The sequence below is a fragment of the Sorex fumeus genome, unplaced genomic scaffold, assembly GCF_029834395.1.
Source record: "Sorex fumeus unplaced genomic scaffold, SorFum_2.1 ptg000028l, whole genome shotgun sequence".
Classification (NCBI taxonomy): Eukaryota; Metazoa; Chordata; class Mammalia; order Eulipotyphla; family Soricidae; genus Sorex; species Sorex fumeus.
In genome coordinates, this window is record NW_026606085.1 from 14753330 (window position 1) to 14777251 (window position 23922).

Consider the following 23922-nt stretch of genomic DNA (forward strand, 5'->3'; position numbering starts at 1 on the left):
CAGAGCTGCTGGGGTTAAAAATAACCTCCCGGGGTCTGGAGGGGGGTGAGGTAGGGTGCACAGCAGGAGCTGATGGGGAGCACCCCACCCGGGGGGGGGGGGGGGCTCGGCTGGCCCGGAAGGCGGCTCGGGAGCATCTGGAAATGGCCCGTCAGAGCAGCTGCCAGCAGCCCAGAGCTCGCACAAGCTCCGTCTATTCTTGAATCACGGAGCCCCGACTTTGGGGGCCGAACCCCAGGGCACGCAGGACCGAACAACAGTGAGTGCATGTTCCTGCGTGTCCCTCAGGGTCCTGGGGCTGAGCTGGCGATCTTCGGCGGGCACAGGCAAGAGCAGGCTGTTCATCAGAGGCCCAGCTGGTACTGAGCTCAGGGTGTGTGTGTGCGGGGGGCGGGGGGGGGGGGAGGACATGGGTCAAGCCTCTGTGGAGCCGTCACAGCCCCAGGGGGCACCTGCCACTGAAACCGGGATCCTGACGCTGGTCTGGGGCAAGATGCACACACTGCACTGGGCTGCCCGGCTGGGTCCCCAGCACAGCTGAGGGTGACTCCCCGGCCCAGCGCTACCCCCCCCCCCCCCCCCCCGCAAATAGAAGCTGTTAGGTGGGAGACAGGCTCTTCTCCCCAAGGGCCTGCCCCGTGCCCTTTGCCCTCTGCTTCTGGCTTGGAGGAAGATGTGGCCCTTAGATATAGTGGGGTAGGAGGGGGCGGGGTGGAAGCTGTCTGGGCTTCTGGTGGATCCCAGGGGAGCCTGTCCTGGGGGTGCTGTGCACACGTGGACCCTATCCCTGGGGTACCTGGGCCTTACTCTATGGTGGGGCTCCCAGGCCTCTGCAGCCTAAACCTGAGCGAGAGAGAGGGGCACACTCTGCAAGGCGAGGAGAGACTGAGCCGTGCTCCCTGCACTGTCCTCCAGGGGCCGCTGGGCAGCGCTGGGGCCAGGAAGGCGCTGGCTTTGCAGCGAACAATGGGCCACCAACGCCTGCAGCCGCCAGCACCCCCACCCAGGCCCTCATGCATATTCATGTCGCTTAAAAGAGCACAGCATGGAATATGCAAATGGGCCAGGCCGGCGCAGGCTGGCATTCGGATCTTCGCTTTGTCTGAAAGCCCCTGAGACTCGTCCTGGCACTCTCCTCTGCCCTGTGCCTCTCATTCCGCTCCAACCTGCCAGAGACCAGGCACATGAATCCGGGGCTCCAGCCGCGAGCCAGGGTGTGTGTGTGCGTGGGGGGTGGGGGGGAACCCCTTCCAGTCTTTTCCATGGACACTCGTTGTCTTTGTCCACGGAGGTGTGGCCCAGGGCAGCCAGATGGGCCTGTGGTGCACCTGCAGCCCCTTCTTGCTCGCTCCCTGACACGAACCCTTCCTCCCTCCTACCCTCTGCTCTTCCTCCCTGCCTACGGACCTGGGAGCCCCTTTCTAGGAGGAGAGGAGGGGTCCGCGCTGCCCGTATCCATCCCTGGCCCAGCTCACCTGCAGCCCTGGCCCTAAAGCCTTCTGCCACCCTCTCTGGGTCTGTTGATGCCTCAGATCTGTCTGCACCCCTCACCCACCAAGGGGGTAGTGGGAGGAGGGCTGGGAGATTTCTAGAATCTGCCCTGGTTGTTCCAACAGGAAGTGTGTGTGTGTGTGTGTGTGTGTGTGTGTGTGTGTGTGTGTGGTGGGGGACAGAGAAGTGGAGATCCCCTCTTGGAACACCTCCCCCTCCTGCTGGGAGGGAAGGCCAAGGCGGGCTGGTGAGGAAATGCCTTCATTTCTCGGTGCTCCCTCCCTTGATTTAGAAGTCAGGGTGCCGTTCTAAGCAGCTGCATCCGCCATTCTGCCCAGCCCAGGCCAAGTGCCCAATCATCTGAAGTTCTCAGTCCACCAGAATGTGGGAGCGGGAGGAGGCAGGGCCTCTGCTTCCCCCACGGGGACCCAGAAGCTCGCCCCTGGACTCAGGAGAACTGGAAATGAAACAGGATGGAGTTAGACTCCCTGGACTCAGCGTCCCCGTGCCCCTGGTCCTAAAGTCCTGCTCAGAGAGGGAGCCCAGAGTCCCCGGGTGGGGGGGGGGGCAGAGAACCGCCCGGCACTTAGAAGACAATCTGCCTTCACAGACCCCCAGGGTAGCCTCATCTGCTGGGTTCATGTGGGTGAATCCCGAGGCAGGGGCTGGGGGGTCCGCAGAGTCCCTGCACGTGTCTCCCACCTGCAAGGCCTGCACGCCCGCAGAGCAACCTGGGGCTTTCTCCTTCGCCTGTTCTCCTCCAGGTGAGCTGGATGGAGCTGGAGGTGATGGCTCGGGCAGGTACAGCCTCAGCCCTGTGCCACTTGCCAGCCTGGGGGGCTGTTAGCTCTGTGGTCCCTTGGGTCCTTTCACAGCCTGAGAAGCTGCTGCCCCCCACTCCGCCCATGGCTGCTCTAAGGTGGGTGCTCCTGGCCGCACCCTGCAGCCTGTGAGGTGAGCATTCACCTTGGGGGAGCTCGTGGAAGCCCCCCGTGCACTAATGCAGAGGGAGAGCCTCACAATGCCCCCCCCCAAACCTGAGCTGCCGTCCTGAGCTTCACCCTCACTGAGTATGATTGGATGGGGGTTGAGAGGAAGCGACCCCTGAGCCAGGAGCCCCGGGCACCTCTGGCAGGAACACAAAGTCATTTCTGCTCCAAGCTGCACTGGGTGGGCTCAGAAGAGCAGCTGAGAATCGGGGAGTCCGCCTGGGCTGAACACCCATCAGAACAGCAGCTCAGACACCCTCAGTGACAGGCAGACAGCGCCTGTGTCCGCCCTTTCCACGTGGGAGCCAGGCAGCCACTTCGGGTCCCCACTGAGGGCAGAGTCATTGGCGGCTTTGCCCATGTCAGGGGTACCCCGTGTTCAGACTTCCCCACCAAACTGTCCGGGAGCCCCCACTGGGCAGCCGGCTTTTCATCAGTTTGTTGTGATAAAATTTCTGCAAGCGATAGGGGCCAGAAAGATAGTACGATAGAAAAATTTCTGCAAGTGATAGGGGCCGGAAAGATAGTACGATAGATAGGGCACTTGCCTGGCACACAGCTGGCCCGGGTTCATTCCAGGCATCTCATACGATCCAAGCACCACCAGGAGTAATTCCTAAGTGTAGAGCCAGGAGTAAGCCCTGAGTGTTGCCAGGTATGGCCCAAATAAATTCTGCAAGCACTCTCTCTCTCTCTCTCTCTCTCTGTGTGTGTGTGTGTGTGTGTAATCAGCCCCCAGCAACTCGGGAATAACAGGTGGCTGTGCAAAGAGCACCCACATAAGGCCGGCGTGCCCAGGAAGGAGAAAGCTGAGAATGAAAAGGTCTGATGAGATGACGAGACCTACACAACTGAGGGGAATTGTCTTAAATGGCTGATTGAAATGAGATGCACATAAATTGTAAGGCGTGTAATGAAATGGAGAGAAAAAATATCCTCGCCTGATAATCTGGGGGGGGTCGGGAGGGGTGGTGGGTAATGTCTACACCTGAAAGAAGCCAGCTCGGGCGGCGAGTGTAATGAGATGCACATAATTTTAAAGAGTGTAATGAGATGAAAAATAAATCAAACACTTGTCTTAAAATGAGAGATGTGCCGAGGTGCACACACCTGAAGGGCATTGTCCTAAATGGGTTCCGTTTAATGAGAGGCATTTAATTTGCAAAGGGGCTAAATGAGATTGGCCCAGGGAGAAATGGCAAAGTAAAAGCCACGTTGGGAAGACGCAGACCTGCCTGGTGCAGGGGCGGGGGGCTGCGGGCCGAAGAGATCTCTGCAGAGCCAAAGGCAGCCTTTGGCCTGCGCCCACCACCGCTGGCTCATGGGGCCCAGGTGGCCCTAAACCCAGTCATGGTAACAGGACGTTTCTCCATCGGGCCCTGCTCCCTTCCACTGCCGTGGGGCTGAGCATGTCCTCCAAGGGGGACAGGGAGGCAGCTGTGGGGCCATGGGGAGTGCGGGTTCCCTGTGCGGTGCCTCCCTGCTAGTGTCTGTCCAGTGATGCCTGCAGAGCCAAGCGCCTCCCTCCCAGGAACAAGGAACATTTCCCTGCACAGAGCCACGCTCCCTGGGAGGAAAGGCCCCCAAAGTGGGCGACGGGATGGAAGGTTGACGTCATCAGCCAGCCCAGACTCAGCCACACACCTCCACCATGAACGACAGCAGAACCTGTGGCCCAGTGCTGGGGAGATCATGTCAGCGGGCAGAGCTGCACCCCCCAGATGTAGCCGCATGGGGACAAGCCCCCAGAGTGGCTGAGGGGAAGCTGGCTCTCAGGGCTGAGGTGTGTTCTGCTTGTTTTGAGAGACGCTGGCACCAACAGGGCCAGGCTGACCAGGATGCTGCCCATGTGCTCTGCGTGGTCAGGACTCAGGTCACTGTCCCTGGCCTAGTCTCCTTCCTGGTACAGCGTCCCTCGTGTGGAACACTGGGTCCGGGGCTGGGTTTTTCGGGGTGGGAAGGCAGTGCCCCTGCCCGCAGGGCTGTTTGGGGACGGCTCCAGTGTGGCATGTGCAATTCACCCCACACTGCCGTGGAACTGGGGCTCAAGAACAGGTTATTTTTGGGGGGGGGGGAAGAGGACTGCAACTGACCACTTAAGGACTACTCCCAGTTTAGTGCTCGGCAGCTGCTCCTGCAGTGCCAGGGATGGAACCCAGGACCCCCACATGCAAGCCTGGGCCCACTGTGCACTCTCTCTCCCTCTCTCTCTCTCCTCTCTCACCCACCTCCCCTGGAGCACATCTTTCTTTTTTTTGGTGGGGGGGGGTCACACCTGGCGATGCACAGGGGTGACTCCTGGCTCTGCACTCAGGAATTATCCCTGGCGCTGCTCAGGGGACCATATGGGATGCTGGGAATCAAACCCCGGGTCGGCGTTGTGCAAGGCAAACGGCCTACCCACTGTGCTATCCCTGGAGCACATCTTTTAACAATCCCTTGCAAAAACATTGCCTTAAGGGACTGTCCTCTCCCCGGCTCTGGGCAGTGGCTTTCAAGGGAGGAGCTGCGATGGATGTGGGGTCACCACAGTGTCCGTAGAACCGTCTGGTAGCGCAGGCTCAGAATCTCAGAGCCGTGCCCCTGTGTGTGACTGTCCCCCTTCCTCGCGGCTCCCCCATGGGACACAGGGGCCCCTAGCGGCTGTGATTAAGAGCTCGCCTCCTGCATGGATCCCGACCCCCCCAGCAGCACCCCCAAACATCTGGGGGCTGGAAACCGCCTCGCTGGGGAGGCTGCTCTCAGCTCCTTCCTGACCTGCCCCAGCCTCCAGATTCGGGGATCTTTCACCCCAGGACAGCCTGGAGGCCTGGGAGGGGTCTGGGAGATGCCAGGTGGGGACGAGACAGGGGACGCCCCCTGCTGGGCAGGCCGCGGCCAGGAGAGGGCGTGTGGAGCCAGCAGCCACCTGTGCGTGGGGCTCCGAGGGGACGGGGCTTGCGGGACGCCCCCCAGCCCGCGCCCTTTTCTCTGTCCCCGCCCCGAGGCCCGCTGAGCACAGAGAGAAGCGCGCACCAGGGTGGTGGTAGTTAATAAGGTTTACTGAAAACGTCTCGGCCACATTCAGTCCTGGCTTGGTGGATACATCAGGAGGTGCGGACCCCGGGCAGGTGGAGGGCTGAGAGGAGGTGTGCAGGTGTGCCCGTCCAGAGGGGAGGCCTGGAAGGGGTGGGGTGCGTGTGCGCGCGTGCGTCTTGACGAGAAAAAAAAATGAACCAGAAAGAGAAATGTATTTTATCCCACTGCACGTTGCAAAAGTCTCACGCCAAAAAAGCTCGACTTGCCTCTACCTATGGCATCAAAAGGGAGTAAAAAAATGATTGGATCACCCGGATTATAAATAAGATTTTGTTGCTCAAAAATCCCTATTAAAACATTAAATATCAGCTCTTTTGTTTTGGGGGGTGGGGGTGGGGTGGGGAGAAATACATTCATTTTTGAGAGACCTCAAGAAAGCAATCATCCTTTTGTGCACTACCCCAACCAGGTGTGTGGGGGGGGCGTGCCCCAGGGGCCCGAGGGTGCAGGCAGCCCCTCCATGCTGCCCCGGCTGGAACTGGCCAGGGCACATCTCACAGAGCAAGCTGTGGTCCTTGCCGGGAAAGCCGGTGGGACACACACGCAGGCGCAGTCCAGTTCTCACGGCCGGGGGGCGGGGCGCGGGGCGGGGCCTCCCGTGCAGGGCCCCAAGGCGGGGTGCAGATGGGAGAGGGGTGGGCGGCACCACTTGGCTCAGGGTGCCACGTCTTCCGGGCCCATCCCGCATTCTGGATGCCGATGGGAAAAGGGATGTAGCACCTTCTCCAGCCCCCGGCTTCCCAGCGGGCTGGATGCTTCTTGCCGATATTTCTTCTGCCTTCCTGGAAGGATAGAATGGAGTTGGGGGGCCGGTGGGATGGGCCTGCCGAGGAGCATTCCGGGCGGGGAGACCTAAGCTGGCCTGGCAGCCCTCCGCTGGTCTGCGGGGGTGAGACCGGGGAAGCAGGTCCACCCCACGGTCCTGCTGGGCCGAGCTGAGATCTGGGACCATCTGGGGACAGTGGTGGGGGACAGTGGTCCCCAAAGCCAACCCTGGGGGGGACCCTTGTCGTCACCTACTTGAGCCCATGCCTCTCTTGCCTCCAGGTGGGAGGAAGTGCTGTGCTCCCTGCCCCACCTGCCCCGTGGGGCACCCCCTGGCCCTCCCCTCCTCCGGCCACTGGCTCTGCATTGGGGCTTCCTCCTGCCCTGAGTCTCATGAAGCAGCCGAGAACCGTCTGGGGGCGGAATGTGGCCCCCGTCGGCCTTGCCCTTCCCTCTGCAGCGTATCTGCGGGCGGAGAGCTCCCCGCAGCCAGCCCTGGCCCCTCCCCGGGCAGGGCGACTCCCCGACAAGTCCTTCCGCGGGGTCGGGGGCCCAGGGGCGTCTGTCCTGGGAAATTTGGTGAGTCCAGATCTCACGGCTGCCCCTTGGCCCCCCAACTCTGGAGGAGGGGCTGGGGGGGCTCGGTGAGGCTCCATGTATGGGCAGAGCAGGCTCCCCTCTGCGTGTCTTCCATCGCTGATCCGGGGAAGCTCGGGGGCCCACTTCCTGGGTGCTGCCTGCCCGCGTCCCCTCTCCCCGGCCGGGAGCCCATGCGGAGGCGGCGGTCAGCGCCATCCGGGCTATCCACTACTCCAGCGAGTCACTGTGTTCCAAGCCCAGGTCACTGACGTTCGTCGTCTGCAGCTCATCCGCCTCTTCTTCCAGCTCCTCTTCCTCCTCCTCCTCCATCTCGTCTTCCTCCTCCTCCTCGGTCCCGTCCAGCGAGTCGTCGTGGGCGGCCATCATGGCCTGCTGCATAGCGATGGTGGCGTTGTCTGAGGAAAGGGACTGGAGGTTGTCCAGGTTGATGGAACCTACAGGGGCGCACAAGGCCAGACTGAGGCCCAGGAACTGCGGGAGTGGGGGTGGGGGAATCCCAGGCCAACTGCCACCCGCAGGTCCCACCCCGTTCAAATGCCAGCGCTGGTGGCCGCCCCTCCCTGAGCGTCACCGTGTAGAGGCCAACACGCAGGGGGCTGACCTAGGTGAGGCCAGTCCCGCCCTCCCCCCACCCCCCATGGGAGCTAGCAAGGCCTTTCCACCATTAGGGGTGGCAGGCATGAGCCCTGTCCTCGTGGTGGGCCATAAGCCGTCTGCTCCTGGAATCATTCACAGAGCTCAGGGCCACTGGCCATGATGAGCAAACTGGACATGGCGGGTGGCATGGAGGAGTGGAGGGAGCGAGGCTGTCTCGGTATTTGTGGGGGCCCCGTTCTAGGGAGGGGCCTTTGTGGGCCCGACTCCCTCCTGCTCTGTGGCGGGGCCCACCCAGTGGGGACGGTGGCAGAGCCGGCAGTCGCACCCAGCGCCTGGACCCCTCCCAGCTCTTACCGTCGGGGTTTGTGCCCGGGGCACCCCCCTGCGGCTGCAGCACCCCCGCCGCGATGGAGTTGGGCCAGAATCTCTGTGTGGGGCGGTGCTGAGATTTGATCTTCTTGGCTTTCGGCGCGGGGTCCGGGTTGCTGGCGTCGAGCATGGGCTGCAGGATGCGTCTCCGGGCGTTGATGAACCTGCCGGGGTGGGGGGGGGTGCTGGTCATGTCACTGCAGGGTGAGGGCAGAGCCCGCGCCTATAATTGTGCATTGGGCTGTGTGTGTGTGACTGTGTGTGTCTGTGAATGTAGATGACTGTGTAAGACTGTGACTATGTGACTGACTGTGTGTGACTGGGTCTGTGTATGTATAGGTGTGAGGCTGTGACTTTAGACTGTGTGAGTGTGTGTGGTTGTGCATGACAATGACCCGGGTGTATGTGTGTGCGTGTGTGTGTGTGTGTGTGTGTGTATGCGTGCGCGCGCGTGCATGCGCACACAAGACCTCTGCACCCAGACTCTGAGTGCCCCTGGCAGGCGGCATACAGCATCTAGTGCAGTCCCTGGGGATGAGCAGAGGCAGGTGCTGGGCAGCATCGCCCAAAGGTACTCACTGCTGTCTCCCCTCAGAGGACCCCGGGCTTATTCCCTGACATCCTGGGTCCACTCCCCGCCAGCCTGACCAGCACTGGGGGGTGACCTGTGTCTAGGGCAGCCCAGCCAGACCCAGAGACAGAAAAGAGATCACAGGGCAGGGGATGGCTGTATCCCTCCTCCTCCCTACTTCCCACCGCAGCTCTGCACACACACACACACACACACAGGCATTCAGATACACACACAGGCAAACAAACACACATACAGGCACACACACAGACACACAGACATACTCAGATACACACAAATGCAGACACACATACACACATGCAGACACACACAGGCACAAGATATACACATACAGACACATACAAAGGCACACAGACACAGATATACACTTGCACACACAGACACACTCAGACACGCACAAAGACACACACAGACACATGCAGACATACCTACTCACACACATGTAGACATACAAAAAGACACACACATGCACACACACAGGTAAAAGACATTCACACACAGACACATACACAGGCACACAGGTACACAGACACATACACACATGCACTTGTGCATGCACACACACACAGTGGGGTAGACCAGAGCACCCTCCGCTGCGGCCCCCTGAGTGTTGGGTGCAGCCCTGAGGGCCGAAGGTACCACCACAGCTGCCCAGCAGAGGGCGCCGCGGTGCTGCAGACAGAGCTTGGCCACGGGGTGGGCAGGCGGACAGGCCAGGCCCATGGCCAGGGGAGGGAACTCACCAGTTGTTCACCTGCAGGAGCGTGAGGTTTGTCTGGGCCGCGATCTGCCTCTTCTCATCCTCCGTGGGGTAGGGGTGCTGGAAGGCGGGGAGGCTGATGAGGGCGGTGAGCTGGACTCCCGCCTCTGACCACACCCACGTCTGCCCCCGTGGGCGAACTACGCGCAAACCACAAGCCACATTCTGGCTCACTGGGCCAGAGGCAGGAACCCCCAAAGCCAGCCTAGTTCAGGCGTCGAGGGGGTCTGAGTCCTACCTGAGGGTCCCAGCATAGAGCGCTCAAGCTGTCCAAAGCCCTCAGGATGGGCGCAGAGCCTGGGTCTGGGGCCCCAGTGCCACTCCCCAGGTCCCGAGCCTCCCCAAGTGATCCCTGAGTGCAGGCCCCGGGAAAGAACACCTCAGTGTCCCTTCAAGGCTGCAGTAACCATGGCGTGGCATCGCCTGGGGCTCTGCTGCCAGTGTGAGCCATAGCCCGGGCCGTCCTTTTCCTAGTGACCGGGCTGGGCCACCCCTGCAGGATGGACATGGTGGCCAGTGTTTCAGCGCCCTCTGCCACGGGCACTGGATTCATACACGAGCCCGGCGAGGTGATGGTCATGGATGCTACAGGCGAACTCAGCAGCACGGGAGGGTCGTGCCCCCTCAGTGGCCCCCGTCCTGGTCCTGGCCCGCTCCAACCAGTGGCTGCCCCCGATGCCCCTGCCCCTTAGTCACCTAAAAGCATGGGACGCCACAGTCCCGCTCCCAGCTGGGCTGCTGCAGAGCATGAGGACCGTGTGTGGGCGGGGACAGGAACAGAGCAGGCCCTGGGGGCCGGGCCCCCTTGTACATGCAGGGTCTTCTTTGTGGCTGACCATATAAGTGGAGAAAGTTCCACGAGATCCTGGGGAACACGTGCAAGGGTGGGGAGCCCAGCACCAAGGCTCCCAGGCAGCGAGGAGCCAGGCCAGGGGCTTCCGGTCAGGGCAGGCCTGACCACCGGGGAGCACAGTCATGTGTGAGTGGCGCGAGAGGAGGATAAGCCAGCTGGGGCATGGGCTCGGCCCCCTCCCCGGCAGCGACGGCTCCCGAGCACCAGTGGGGGTGGCTCCGCTAGACCCCCAAACATGTCCTGTCCACACAACAATGACTGTCCAGCCACACGGGAGGAGGCCAGGTTCCCTGTAGCAGATGGAGTTGTTGGGACGCACAGAGCTGGGCGAGAGAAGCTTCTAGATCCCCGCCGAGGGAGACCCCCAGAGCACGCGGCTGGCAGCCACCTTTCCCAGGTGGATGTGAGGACTCTGGGACACAGGGTGCTGAGCGCCCAACTCGGCAGGTTTTCTGCAAGCCGCTGGGTGGTGCGGTCAAAAGCCTGGCTTTCGTGGCGGGGGATTTGATATCAGCTGGGGGGCAGGCTCTGGGGGCAGAGCACCCGCCATATGTGCAGGTTCGATGCTCGGCCCCACAGGGTCCCCCCTACCGCTCGGACACAGAGCCACGGGGACTCGGAAAACCAAACAGTTGAGTCTGAGCCCTCGCGCCTTCGGGACCCCGGTTTCTGCACTGGAAGCAGAACTGGAGGAGAGACCCAGGAGGGAAGGAACCAGGGCTATTGATTGACACGGTGCTCTGTCCACAGCAGGAAAGAGCGGGCTGGCCGGCACAGCTCCACACTGACCACTATTTGCATCACCCCAAACGCTGGCAACTGGGAGAAGGTTCGGGAGCAGGAACTGCTGGCAAGGAAGCGGCAGCTGCTCCAGTCACACGCGCTGCCCCTGCGACGGGAGGTAGCCAGTAGCCGGCGACTGCGAACGTGAAACCCCAGTGCAATAGGGAAGTGGCCAAGAATGGGAGCGGAAGGATGGAAGACCGAGCTCTGCTTGAAGAGCTACTGAGTTAGGTTCCAGCCACACCAAGAACCTGGGAGCCGGCCGTGGGCCACCCTGGCCCCTCGAGTAGGACTGGAAACCAGCAGAGCAGCACCCTAGGGTCCCGCACTCTCTCAGATGCCCCCGGGGCCCCGCCCCCCAATCTCTCGGCCTGCTCTCCCCAGGCACCCCAGCTGCCGACCGTCTCTGGGTCAGCTCCTGCCCACGCCCGTCACCCACTCCCCCCTGCTTGGTCCCTGCTCCGCACCCAGGTCTGAGCAGCACCTCAGCCACGGAGCTCGACGCCATCCCTCAGGCAGGGCTGGTGGGATCCAGCGACTGAGTCGTGATCAGAAGTATGTGCTTCCTTGCGTGCTCTCCAGAGTGGCTGTGCCCCGTGACCCTTGGTTCTCCAACCTCACTTGGCAGGCCCGTGTGTGTGTGTGTGTGTGTGTGTGTGTGTATGTGTGCGCGCACGTGCGTGTGTGTGTGTGTGTGTGTCTTGTCAGCCACTCCAGGTGTATTCACACTGTTCACAGCTGTTATGTCCTCCCCTGACTCCCTCCCTCTCTCTCTCTCTCACACACACACACGCACGCACACAACACACACACACTCATTCCACCACGCACACGCACACACTACTCAGCTCAGACACACTTAGCCCAGAGAGAGTTGTCAGCCTTGACTTGTGGTTCTGTCCTTGAGTGTTGCTGGGTCATGTAAAGTCTTTCTGGCATTCCATGAAGGCTGTCTGGTGGTGTGCACACACACATGTGCACACACACACACACGCACACACAGGCCGGTGGGGCTAAAGCTGAACACACACTGGAGGCCTTTATGAACATAGTCACTGAGGCTCAGGAAAGCGATCGCCATAGCATCACAGGCTGGGAAGGGTAGTAAGGAAGGACAGGTTGAGCCTGGGCGTAAGTCTGACTGTGGGTCTGAGTCTGGGTGTAGGTCTGGGTGTGACTCTGACTGTGAGTCTGTTAGTCTGGGTATGAGTCTGACTGTAAATCTGTGAGTCTGACTCTAACTCTGTGAGTCTGGCTGTGAGTGTCAGTCTGTGACTGTGACTCTGACAGTGAGTCTGGGTATGAGCCTGTGAGTCTGAATATGAGTCTGACTGTGAGCCTGGGAGTCTGGGTGTGAGTCTGACTGTGAGTCTGGGTGTATCTGACTGGGAGTCTGATTATGAGTCTGACTGCGAGCCTGGGAGTCTGGGTGTGGGTCTGACTGTGCATCTGACTGGGAGTCTGGGAGTCTGGCTGGTGTCTGGGTGTTCCTGCTCTCAGCTGGCCTCTGGTTCACTCATCCTCTGTGCACTGGGCATCCAGTGGCTGTGGAGGCTGGTACTGGTTGTTCTTCTGCTTCCCAGCTGTGAGGGCCAGACTGGGAGCAATGTTCCTTCCCTGGAAGGCCCGTGTGGTCGTACTGCCTGCAGGGGGGCCTTTGCCGCACAAGGGCCACTGGCCTGTGGCTCCCACATGATTTGGGGGTACACGGCCATGGCCACAGGTGCCTGGCTCTACAGGATGACCGCTGCGGCTGCACCCCCCCCATGCTTCCCTTGCCCCCACCCCCCCGGAAGTATCTCTGGCAAAGGCTCTCTGAGAAGATAGCTCTGGAGGGAACAGTGAGGCCGGCATCCAGGGCCTCTTACCCTGCGCGGCCCTCGGCGCCCCAACACCATGCACTCACCATGAGATGCTGGAAGAGCCAGGAGCGCATGATGTTGGTGGCGTGCTTGGGCAGGACCCCGCGCTTGTTCTTGGACTTCTTGTCCTCGTTGTCCAGGAGGGAGGTGAGGTCAAGGTTAACCTTCAGGCAGAACAAAACCAGCATCAGCAGGCGGGCGCAGCGAGGGACCCGTTGCCATAGAGACACAGGCTGGCTGCCAGCCCCCTTCCCTTCCCAGTACATTTGGGGGACTCTCCCCACACCAGCCCCAAGGGAGTGGCCGGAGGGAGGGGGCGAGAGAGGAGCAGGAGCACTGCAGAGGCAGATCACGGGATCACTAGCGCTTCTGGGGACGGGACCCCGCAGGCAGGGAGGGTTGGTCACCACCCCATTACGGATCTGAACCCAGAGCCAGGGATGAGGCACCTTGGCTGAGGACAGTTCACAGCTCAGCCCTGGCCTCAGCCTCCCTGGTTGGGGTCCGGGAGTGGGGAGCGCTGGCTGGGGGCCCAAGAGCACACGCCTGCCCACTCACCTGTGTGTTCTGGATCTGGAGGGCGCCCTGCGGGATGGCCTGCGTGACCACCTGGCCTTGGGAGGTCACCATGGTGACCGGCTGGTATAAGGCTCCACCTGAGGAGACAGCCCGTGCAGGGGTAGGGAGGAGTGAAGGCAAGTAGGGTCCGATTCCCCTGGTGCTCACGGGCAAACCCTCTGCGGGGGTGATGGGGTAGGGGGGCACGACCCAGAGCAGGGCCCCCGGGGACAGTTTGGGGAAGGGACCATAATTGTCACTCAGTCCCCACAGGGCACAGGAAACTTTGGACTGTCCTAAACCTTCCCTACCAGTCTTGGTGCTCACCATCTAGAAACTTCCACCAAGAAACAGCTGGTGGCCTGCACCCCTCCTGGCTTCCTAGAATGTTTGCTGCCAGGTCCTGCCCTCCGCCCCAAGGGTGCCCTGGCCCAGCACTGACCTGACACCACTTGGGAGTTGACGGTTGTCATGGCGATGTTGCCCGGCTGGAGCGTGGACGCCGCCACCACAATCCCAGGGGGGTTAGCGGACACCCCGGACATGGAGTTGGGGGAGCTTTGCAGGAGGTCCTGGCGGAGGGAGGCCGGTCAGGCTAGGGCCCCGATGGTGCCTCTGCCCTCCTCCCCCCCAACACGCCTGACCTGACACCCACCCGCCATCCACTGGGCCAGTCCTCGCCAGGGAGCAAACTGAGGCAGGGGTGAGTGCTCCACCTGGGTCACTTCAGAAGAACCCCTCCCCTCATCTGGCTGGGGCATTCCAGAACGTTCTGGGTGATTCTAAGACCTGGCCATGCCTGACTGTCCGGCCCAGCTTCACGCTCCTTTCTCCAAGCCCTGGTTTCTGTTCGCACTGCCCTGCCCACAGCTGCACCCTCGGGGCTGGGTTGCGGCCCTCACTCAGCACCGGCCTCAGAGTGGAAATGCTGACAACAGTAACCCGGTGCCTGCCTGGCAGTCCCCGCCCCCACCACGGGCCCACCTCACCCGGCTTGGCACCTCCCCACCCCTGCCAACTCCCACTTTCTGTAGCAGCAATGGGTGGGGAGGCGGGTTGTGGTCCTAAGGGCCGTAGGAGCACTACAGGGGTTAAGGAATTTGCTGGCCCCAAACTTCGCCAGCCCGACAGCACGAGGCAAGGGGGTGCTGGCCTGGATGTCGGGGGCCTGCAGGCCAGGAGGGGGCTCAGCCCAGACCTCCAAGAAGCTTGTGGGCCCAGCCCGGGGTTCTTGGAAGGGCTGGGGAGTGAGGTCAGGGAGCAAGTGTGAACGGGAGCAGGGAAGGGCAGGGCCCAGGACACGAAGGGGCCCACCCGCACCCCCCACCCCCTGCCTCCGCTGCGTGCTCAGGCTCAGCCAGTTGCGAAACGGGAAACAGAGCTGAGGGGGGGGCTGAGGAACCCCCCCCCCCCCCGCAGGCTCAGGAATGGGGAAGGGGCGCCACACTCCAGGGGCATCCCGGGTTGTGGCGAGGAGGAGTGGGATTCTAGGGGGCCCAGATTCACTGTATCCCCAGCCGGGGGAGCCGGCGGCTGCCACCAGTGAATCCACTCCCTCAGCTCGAACCCCCTCCAGGTGGCCCCCGGCGTGGCTGAAGGCCGTGACCTGGGGCACAGCTCCAACCTGAGCAGGGCCAGGCCCGAGCTGAGAGCCCAGCCCTGAGCGCCCACCTGGCCTGGCCCCAGCAGGCTGCGACTCCGGTCTCCTTCCCCAGGGACCCCGAATCCCCACGCCCCCCCCCCCAAAGAGTCACTGAGGGCTGTGAGCACACGAACACCCCCCCCCCCCCAGTGAGACACAGAGAGGGGCCCTCAGGCGGAGTCCAAGTCGGGGTCTGCAGGAGGCTTTCCCAGCTACTGGGGGGTGAGGGGCAGAATCCAGCCCCCTGCTCTTCAAGCCAGCAGGGACCCCTTGCTGTGCGCCACTCACCCCAAACACAGTAGGGGGCTTCCCTCATGTTAGGGGGGAAATTCCAGATTCTCCAAGTTGCCTCAGACTTTCTCCCACACGTGGCGCACGGGAGGCCACCCTGAGGCAGCAAAGGGACAGGGTGGTACCAGCTGCAGCTTAGCTGCTGCAAAACAGCCCCCCAAGTCTGGGGATGGCCCCCACCCATCACTTGGTCAATCTGGAAAGGAGGGTGGCAGGACATTTGCAGCGTCCTGGCTGGAGAGATGGGTCGGGGGTGAATCCTGAGCACCCATGGGGGTGACCCCAGACCCAAAGAGGGAAGTGCCGAATTGGCCCCCGACTCCCCCCCCCCCCTCCGGCAGCTAATCCAGCCCCTTGAGCCCAGCACATCTCTCCTCCTGTCCCACCCAGTCCCCCAGCTCCTGCCCTGCAGGTTTGCCCCGCCCATGCGGGACCCCAGGGGGCTCTGGGCCAAGACAGGAGGGAGGCAGGCCCCCACAGAACCTCCACTGGGGGCCGCCACCCCACCCTCTGTGTGCTCCTCCCCTGGGGGAGTGTGGAGCAATGGCAAGCTCCCCACAGCCTGCTTGGGAGGTGAGTGTGAGGAGGCGAACACAGAGCAGCTCAGGGTGAGCCGGGGTGGGGGTGGGGGTCCATCTTCCCCTTCTCGGCTGCTGCCCCTGGAGCAAAGGAGAGGAGATCCTTGGGCTGCGCCTGCCCTTATCCTTGCCCTGTCATTCAGAGATATAAAATAGCTGGGCCTCAGGCCGGTCCTGCTGGGCCTGGGGGCGCCTGTGGGCGGCTCACTCGGCCTCTCCCCAGCCCAGTTCGGTGCCTACAGCAAGGGGCACCCTGGAGACCGCACGGCCGAGCGAGCTCAGAGGGGCCCCGGGAGGCCTGGCTGGGGCTGTCGGTGCTGATGGGGCTGGGGGCTCCTAGTGGGGCGGGGGAAAGCGTGTTCAGAGTCCCTGAGGCAGGACAGGAGTAAGAAGACTTTACTCGCGGCAGACTCAACTCAATCCCTGGCACCGCCTATGGTCTTCAGAGCCCCCCAGGTGAGACCCCTGAGCACAGAGCCAGGAGTAAGTCCTGAGCACCTCCAGGTGTGGCCCTAAAACAACAACAACAACAACAACACTAGGACAAAGGAACATGGGTGTCTTCTCCAGCGGGTGGATGTCAGCTTCCTAAGGGCGTGCCCGCTCTACCCAGGGAGAGAGAAAACGCGGCCCAAATAGTCAGGTGGCCGGCAGCGCCCACGGTGTGCAGACCACAACGGAGAAGGGGAGACCCCCATTCCCAGGCCAGGCCAGCGCTCAGTGTGTGCTGCCCGCCCCCCGCTCCCCACCCGGGACAGGCCTGAGCTAGGGTGGCAACGGGGGCAGTCCGTGCCCAGCTCCCCAGCTGAGGTGGGGGCGCTTCCTTCTTGCCTCTGCCTGTCTATCCATCTCTCTGTGTCTGTCTGTCCTCAGCTCCACTCCCCCTCCCCCGCCCGGATCTGCACCAGGCTCTCTCCCCCGACCCCTTGGATGTGACTGACATCGTCACTCTCCATCTCTCTCCACACATCCTTTACACATGGCCCCGGTGGACCACCGCTCAGGTCCCAGTGACAGCGAGGACCGGCCTGGGCCAGACGCACACTGGGACCCACCGTGCCTGCGCCCCAAGCGGCAGTGGAGGGGCTTACAAAGCCCCACAAGTCGGGCATTGCACTGGAGGCCCAGGAGGGGGCGCTGACGGGCATGGCAGGGGTGGGGGTGGGGTGGTCAGGAAAGGGCCCAGGTTTCAGGGAAACCAGCACCTGGGGAAGACGCTGACCAAGCAGAGCTGTGGGGAAACACGGCAGGGCAGGAGGGGGTGTGTATGTGTGCACGTCGTTGTGCACATGTGTGACCATGTGTGCACATGTGGCTGTGTATGTGTGCATACTTGTGTGGGAACATATATGTGCATATATGTGTGTGTGCACCACTGTGCATATGTGTGACCATGTATGCCCACAGGTGTGTGCAGCTCTGTGTGTGTATGGGGGTGTGTATGCTTGTCTGTGTCCCAATGAGCACATGTGTGACTGCGTGTGCACACATGTAGGTGTGGATGTGTATATGTGCGTGTGTGTAGGTGTAAAAACATATATGCGTGAGTGCATAAATGTGTACGGGTGTGCACCATTGCACACTTGTGTGAACGTGTATATACACATGTGTGCATCTATGTATGTGCATTTGCATGTGTATTGCATGTGTGTGCCACTGTGCACACTTGGAGGGAGTACATCTATGTGTGAGTGTGGACGGGCAGAGCGAGAGAGTCAGGGACAGAATGGCTTCAGGAGCAATGGCAGTCCCTGAGCAGGGGCCTGGGAGGCTGCAGGGAGCATGTGGTGACAGTGGAGGGAGCGAGGGGACAGTCTAGAGCCACCAGGAAGGAGGCTGAGCCTGATGCCATTCCCTCCTGCCTGGGGCCTTTGTTTCCCCCTATTGTCTGGGCTCCTCTGTGCAGGGCAGAGCTGGGGCTTCCGGTGACAGGAACCAAAGTCTGTCCAGGGCCAGGGGCTGGATGGGGTCACCTGTGCTTGCGGTGACCTCCTGTGATCCGCTCTCCCGGCCCACAACCCCCTTCTCCACCAGGGGCCCTGCCAGGGGCCGGGGGGTGCTGGGGTTCTAAGCCCCCTGCCCGCCTTTCCTCTCCAGCACAGGGGCATCCCCCTAACGCCAGCACTGGAGGCGGCAGGAGGGCCCAGGAGGGGGACTCCGGGGCCTCTCCGAGGACCTGATTACTTCCAAAGACTCGTGCTAATTTTCTGATATGATCCCCGCACGCGGGGAGGCACTAAATCCTCATTACTTTTCCTGACCGATGCATTCTAATTAGATCAACACTTAAAAAAAAGTCACAATAGCCACAGGATGGCTTTCCATCTCATTAACTCCTCACTTATTATTTTCATGAAAATTACTGATAAAAATGTGCATCTCCATTTGGTGCGGCCTCGAAGCCTCCCCAGCTCCTATCTCGGATCTCTCCCATCGCCGGGGCTGCGCGGCATCGCCATGGCAACCCACAATAATAGAAACTAATAAATTACAAACGAGATGCTCGTTGAGCAATTATTGTCCTCTTTTATGCAAGTTTCTTGCTAATTTTGATCATAAGGGAAAGTACAATAAGGCTCTGAAGGAATGAGTCTATTTCAAGAGAATATTAGCAGGCAGACGCCAGGCGGCTGTTTTGGGGGGTATTTTTTTTTCCTGAGGTGTAATAAAGTGGTTTTAAGCCACAGCAAAAGGAAATCAACTTGGCTGCGTGGCCCACGCACACACGACGGCGTCTCCTGAGAAGCCACTGGCCGGGTCTGACATGCCACTGTGGGCCAGACATGGGGCTCGCCTGTGGGGGGCCCAGCTCCCCCCAGCTCTATCACCGGGAGACCCAGACTGAGGTCACTGTGCCTGAAATGTTGGAGAGAGACAAATGACGCCACTGGTGGTTGGCACACGCTGTGTGGCACACGCTATTCCCCCCTACCCCGAACCTGGGGACCTGAGGGTCCCTGACATGGGCTTCCGCTGGCCCACCTGCTAAGAGGCCCTACATGTGTCCATCTGGACGGAGAAGCTGAGGGACTGCAGGGGGAGGGCGGGCAGGGCAGGAAGCTTCCGAGGTGCCTCACTCCAGGTGGCAGCCCCCTTCCTGGAGCAGAGGGGGGTCTCTGGAGAAGCGGGGTCGGCCTCCAGGGCAGCTTCAAGCTCCACCACGGTGGGCTCAGCTCTGGGGGCAGGGGAGGCCTCGGGGATGGTCCTGCTCTGCCTTCCTCTACGGGGGCACCCTGGGGGGGGGGCTGGGAGGAGAGGGTCAGCGGCCCATCCCGGCATTACCTGCGAGTGAAGGTTCATGGAGGGCTGGTTGGGGGAGTAGGGCCCCCCGAGGTCATTCCTGAGCAGGTTGTCGCTGTGCATTTTGGTTTTGAGGCAGGTGATGTAGCGGTTGCAGAAGTCCTTGCAGAGCTCGTTGACCTTCTCCAGCTCCAGCAGGTGGATCCGCAGCACCTGGATCGCCTTCACCATCTGTGGGTGGAAAGGGGGCAGGCAAGCTTCTCTAAGCAGGGTCCCATGGCCCTCTGGGACCCCCTTGACCCCGACCCTGGGACCCGGGAACCTGGGCCCCGGCCCTGTTGTGGTCACTGCCGTCCCTTTGCCCGCCGAGTGGGGTGGTCCCGGGAGGGACAGCCCGTGCATGAATGCCAAGTGCAACTGCAGTGGGTGCAAGGAGACCAGGGTTCCTGTGTGTGCCCATGGGCAAGGACACCAGCCGCCACCTGGGCACAGTCCCTGCAGGGACCGGAGGTTCTGGCCCTCTCCCAGGCCGGGGGCCTGACAGTAACCTCCTTCCCATGGTCAGAAAGCACCCTGGGGCACTGGGAAAGAGAGCCCTGTGGCATGGGGAGAGAAAGCACTGGGGCATGAGAGACAGAGCCCTGGGGCACGCGAGAGACAGCCCTTGGGACACGGGAGAGAGCCCTCTGTCTCATCACCCTGAGAAAGAACGATGACCCAGGGTGTCTCTTTCCCAAGGTCTCTATATGTAAGGTAGTTTCAGTCACTTTCCTGCAATTTTGCTTCCTGCTTCTCCCCTTAGGGTCCTGAATGTATTTCCTCCCTCTGTGGTGAATTTGTTTCCTCTCTTCTCCCAGACCAGGAGATTCTATAAGGCAAAGTATCTACTTTGCCTGGCACCAACACACATGGATACTGGCTAAATACTTGTTGGAGAAGTGAATCTTATTGAGCTAATCTAATTTTTGGGGGGAGGGCAGGTGCTCGGGTTTGCTCCTGGCTCGCAGATCACTCCTGGAAGGGCTTAAGGAACCCTATGGGGGGCTGGGACTAGCACTCAGGTCAGCTCTGTGCAAGCAAGGCACGACCTTAACCTCTTGGACCATCTGGGGTTAGCGCTGGCATTTAGTGTCTGATTTTACCTTTCTATAAAGAAAGGTTAGAATGACTATTTTCCCAGCATGTTGCCCACATTCCTGCTTCTGCTTTATTTCCTCGGGCTGCATCCCCTGGAGACAATGCAGCCACCCTCATGGCTAGTGACAAATGTCGCCTCATTGCTTGTTCACGCAGGTCTCTCGGCAACAACACACATGGATTCGCCGGGCATTCACCAGCCAAGAACCGAGCCTTGACTGAAGTTCCTCATCCTTTGAGACCATTAACGCAAACCAGTCAAAGACCCCAGTTGAAGACATATAACTTGTAGGAAAAAATGGAGAAAATAATCAGGACCAAGCATTGGGCAAGAAGGTCTTAGACAGGACCCCAAAAGCCTGGCCAGGAGAGGGAGAATGTTCGCTCCTCAAAGACCCTGGCAAGAAGGGGAAAGACACATCATGGGCTGGGAGGAGACACTTGCCACCCACACAGCGGACAAAGGACTCCCAGCCAGAACATATAAAGAACTCTCCCAACCCAGTGGTAAAATGACAGGTGATCGTGTAAGAACAAGGGCCAAAGCCGCACCAGGCAGTGACTGAGGAAGAAGCGCAGATGGCAAATGAGATCAGGGAAAGATGCTTTGTGCCATTAACCATGAAGGCGACAGTGACACAGAAGCACAGCGGCTAGCCCGGGAGCTGGAGGGAGTGGGCCCTGCTCTCCCCCCACCCCCGCCTCTGGCCATGGTGCAAAGGGTGTGGCACCTTTCAGAGGCGGGTGGCTCATCGGGCAGCAAGAGCTGTAGGTGTCTGCGAGACCTCACATGTGAACGTGGAAAGCAGCGTTGCTTCCAGCAGCCCAGACGGGAAACAAACAGCCCAGCTCCCCTGCACGATGAGTAAAGAAACAGTGGTACATCCATATCCCGGGCTAGTATTCAGCCACAAAAAAGGAGAGAATGCTGGGTAACATTTGGCACTCGGGATGGATTTCAAGTGAATCACCACGAGAACAAAGGACCAGAGTCAAAGGATGATGGACCTGGTGCCAGTTATGGAAGTTTCAGTGACAGAATGACAGAGGTGGAGATGCGTTTATGGTTGCCAGAGAGAGGGACTGGACTGTCTGTAGCTCAATGACTGCAGAGTTTACATGAGTCCATAATAAAATGGCATAGCTGTGCACGCACCCACATATAGGTGCACGCATACACACATACACACACACACATGCACGCATGCAAATGCACGTGCACACATACACAAAGTGCACGCAAACACATACACACATACACATACACACATAGACGCGTGCAGACACACACATGTACACACGTGTGCACATGCATGAATGCACACACAAACACATACAAGTGCATGTATACACATGCACACACAAAGTGCATATAAGCACACACGAGCGCATGCGGACACGCACGCACACACATACCACACACACATGCACACATATACCACACACGAATGCACACACAAGTGCACATAGAAGTGCTGACTTTTGGTTAAGACCAGCTGTCGACCTCATGGTCATGACCTAGGCAACAGGGAATCAGGACTGCTGAGACTGTGGTCACGGCAGATAAACACCATCAAAGAGGAAGCCTCAGTTTCCTGATGGTGCAGGGGGGGGGGGGGCGTGTGTATTCATGTATAGACATGTGCATGGATGTGTGCACACATGAAAGCATGTAAGTGTATCATATATGCACAGATGTGTATAAAATAACTTCCCTTGCCTGAGCAATAGTACAGTGGGTACGATAGAGCATTTGCCTTACACGTGGCCAACCCAGGTTCGATCCCCGGCATCCCATATGGTCCCCCAAACACTGCCAGAAGTGATTCCTGAATGCAGAGCCAGGAGTAACCTCTGAGCATGGCCAGGTATGACCCAAAAAGCAAAAAATAAATAAGTAAATAAAAAAATAAAAAAAAAAAAAACACCACGAAACCCTTCCCTGCAACTCCTCCTGCTCCTCCTCCCTTATCCCTCTCTCTGGCAAGGGGAGGCCAGGCCAGCAGAGCAACTGGGGCCCCGTGCTCACTTCTGGCAGGTGAGGTCTTAACCTTAACCCCTGGCCCCTCCCTGAATCTTCTCTCGGCCTTTCCCTCTTCACTCCCTCCTTCCCTTCCTTCTTTCTCCAGTTTTCCTTTATCAGACTACCACCACATTATCCTCATGTCCTGTTCTTGGGTAACACTGGCAAGAGTTTTTCAAAAAAGCAAAAGCTCCACATAATGACCACATCCCCCCCTTTTGTTGCAAGAAAGAAAACTGTCATACAATCTGCCATGATTATGCGGCGAAATGCCGTAATCATTTTTAATCAATATTTTATCTACTCATTCATTTTTAAACCTTCCCAGGAGGTGACGCGCACACATGCACGCACAACGAGCAAGCGTGTGTCTGTTCAGGAGCAGCTAATTGCAGAAAAGAATCGGGAAGTGCAGACAAGGGAAAAGAAAGGCAAAACTGGACACTTGGGGCCAGACTCTGCTGTGGAGCAAACCGTGTTTCTGACCCCTTGTGACTTGACCGGGTCTGGGGCCTGCTGCTGGAGGCTGACCCTGACCCCGGTCCAGCGGAGCGCTGACTTTGGGTAATGGGTTGGTGGAGTCAGTGGCGATGGCATTCAAGTGCCTGTCAGAAGAGAGCAGATGAGCTGTGGGGAAAACAGACAAAAGCTGGGAGTGGGGTCCAGGGAACCTGAGTTGTCCAGGTTATACACCAGGACACAGGGGACATGAGTGCTGCCAGCCTGGGTCCCAGTACCCTCGTGTGTAAGATGTGACAGTCACCACCTCGGTGGGGGGGGCGGGAAGGAGGCTGAGGGAGGGTCTTGGCAGAGCCCTGGGGAGCAAACACTCGATTCTAGAACCTCCTTCAGCTCTGGAGGCCGCCCCTCCGCTGACTTTCTCTGGCCACTCAGTACCGCTGCCTGTTTCCTCGCCTACTGTGGGTCTCAGCAGACAGACCTCTGCCCAGCGGGCTCTGAGTGTCTGCTCTTACCTGGAGTAAAACCACGGTTTAGGAAGATGGTTTTCCTACACCCATATTAGGTAAAAATGATTCCAAACCTCCCAGAATGATGGCAATTCCATTTAACAATCCTCACCCTGCGTGGTGGGTGCATCCTCAAATCCCACCCCAGGCTTCCACCCTTCCCCAGATCGTTCCCTCTGAGTCTCTGCCCAGACCCATCCCAACATCACCCAGCCCCGCCCTCGCCCTGCCCCCGCCTCACCCAGCCCCGCCTCTGCCTCACCCAGGCCCCCCTTCGTCCCCACCTCCTGTCTCACCCAGCCCCGCCCTCGCCCCGCCCCCGACTCGGCCAGCCCCGCCCCCACCTCGCCTCAGCCCCGCCCCTGCCTCACCCAGGCTCCCCTTCGTCCCCGCCCTCGCCCCGCCCTCCACCTCACCCAGCCCTGACCGCGCCTTGTCCAGCCCCACCCCAGTCCCAGCCCCGCAGGTAAGAGCTCGCCCCGCCCTCTCCGACCAGGCCCTGTTTCTGGCCTGGCTGCTGTGGGCAGGTGGTCAGAGAAGGCTCCCTTAGATTTAGGATGATGACAGGATGACGGCAGGGCTGGGTGAGCGTGAGTGGTGGAACGGGTCCAGAGAGGACGCTGGGGATTAGCCAACTTGCGCTTCCCCCTGGGGTTCTTTCCAAGAGGGGACCAGTCTCCACCAGCCCCCACAGATCCTTTCCTCACACCCACATGCCCATCCCATCAGCTCGTGAGATGCTTCTC

The 23922-nt window shown here is 60.2% G+C and overlaps 1 protein-coding gene across 7 annotated transcripts in view; it reads right to left on the reverse strand.

Annotated features, from left to right (window-relative positions):
* Positions 1-7076: 7076 nt before the first annotated feature.
* PKNOX2 (PBX/knotted 1 homeobox 2) overlaps positions 7077-23922 on the reverse strand; it is a 137350-nt gene continuing 120504 nt past the window's right edge. For all 7 annotated transcript variants that reach the window (XM_056115069.1, XM_056115068.1, XM_056115066.1 and 4 more), the window contains 7 exons: positions 19091-19279; positions 13740-13869; positions 13298-13395; positions 12784-12903; positions 9225-9301; positions 7875-8053; positions 7077-7357 (listed from right to left, as the gene is read on the reverse strand). In XM_056115069.1, coding sequence (XP_055971044.1) covers positions 7131-7357; positions 7875-8053; positions 9225-9301; positions 12784-12903; positions 13298-13395; positions 13740-13869; positions 19091-19279 — 1020 coding nt within the window. In that variant the 3' untranslated portion in view covers positions 7077-7130. The remainder of the gene's footprint in view (positions 7358-7874; positions 8054-9224; positions 9302-12783; positions 12904-13297; positions 13396-13739; positions 13870-19090; positions 19280-23922) is intronic.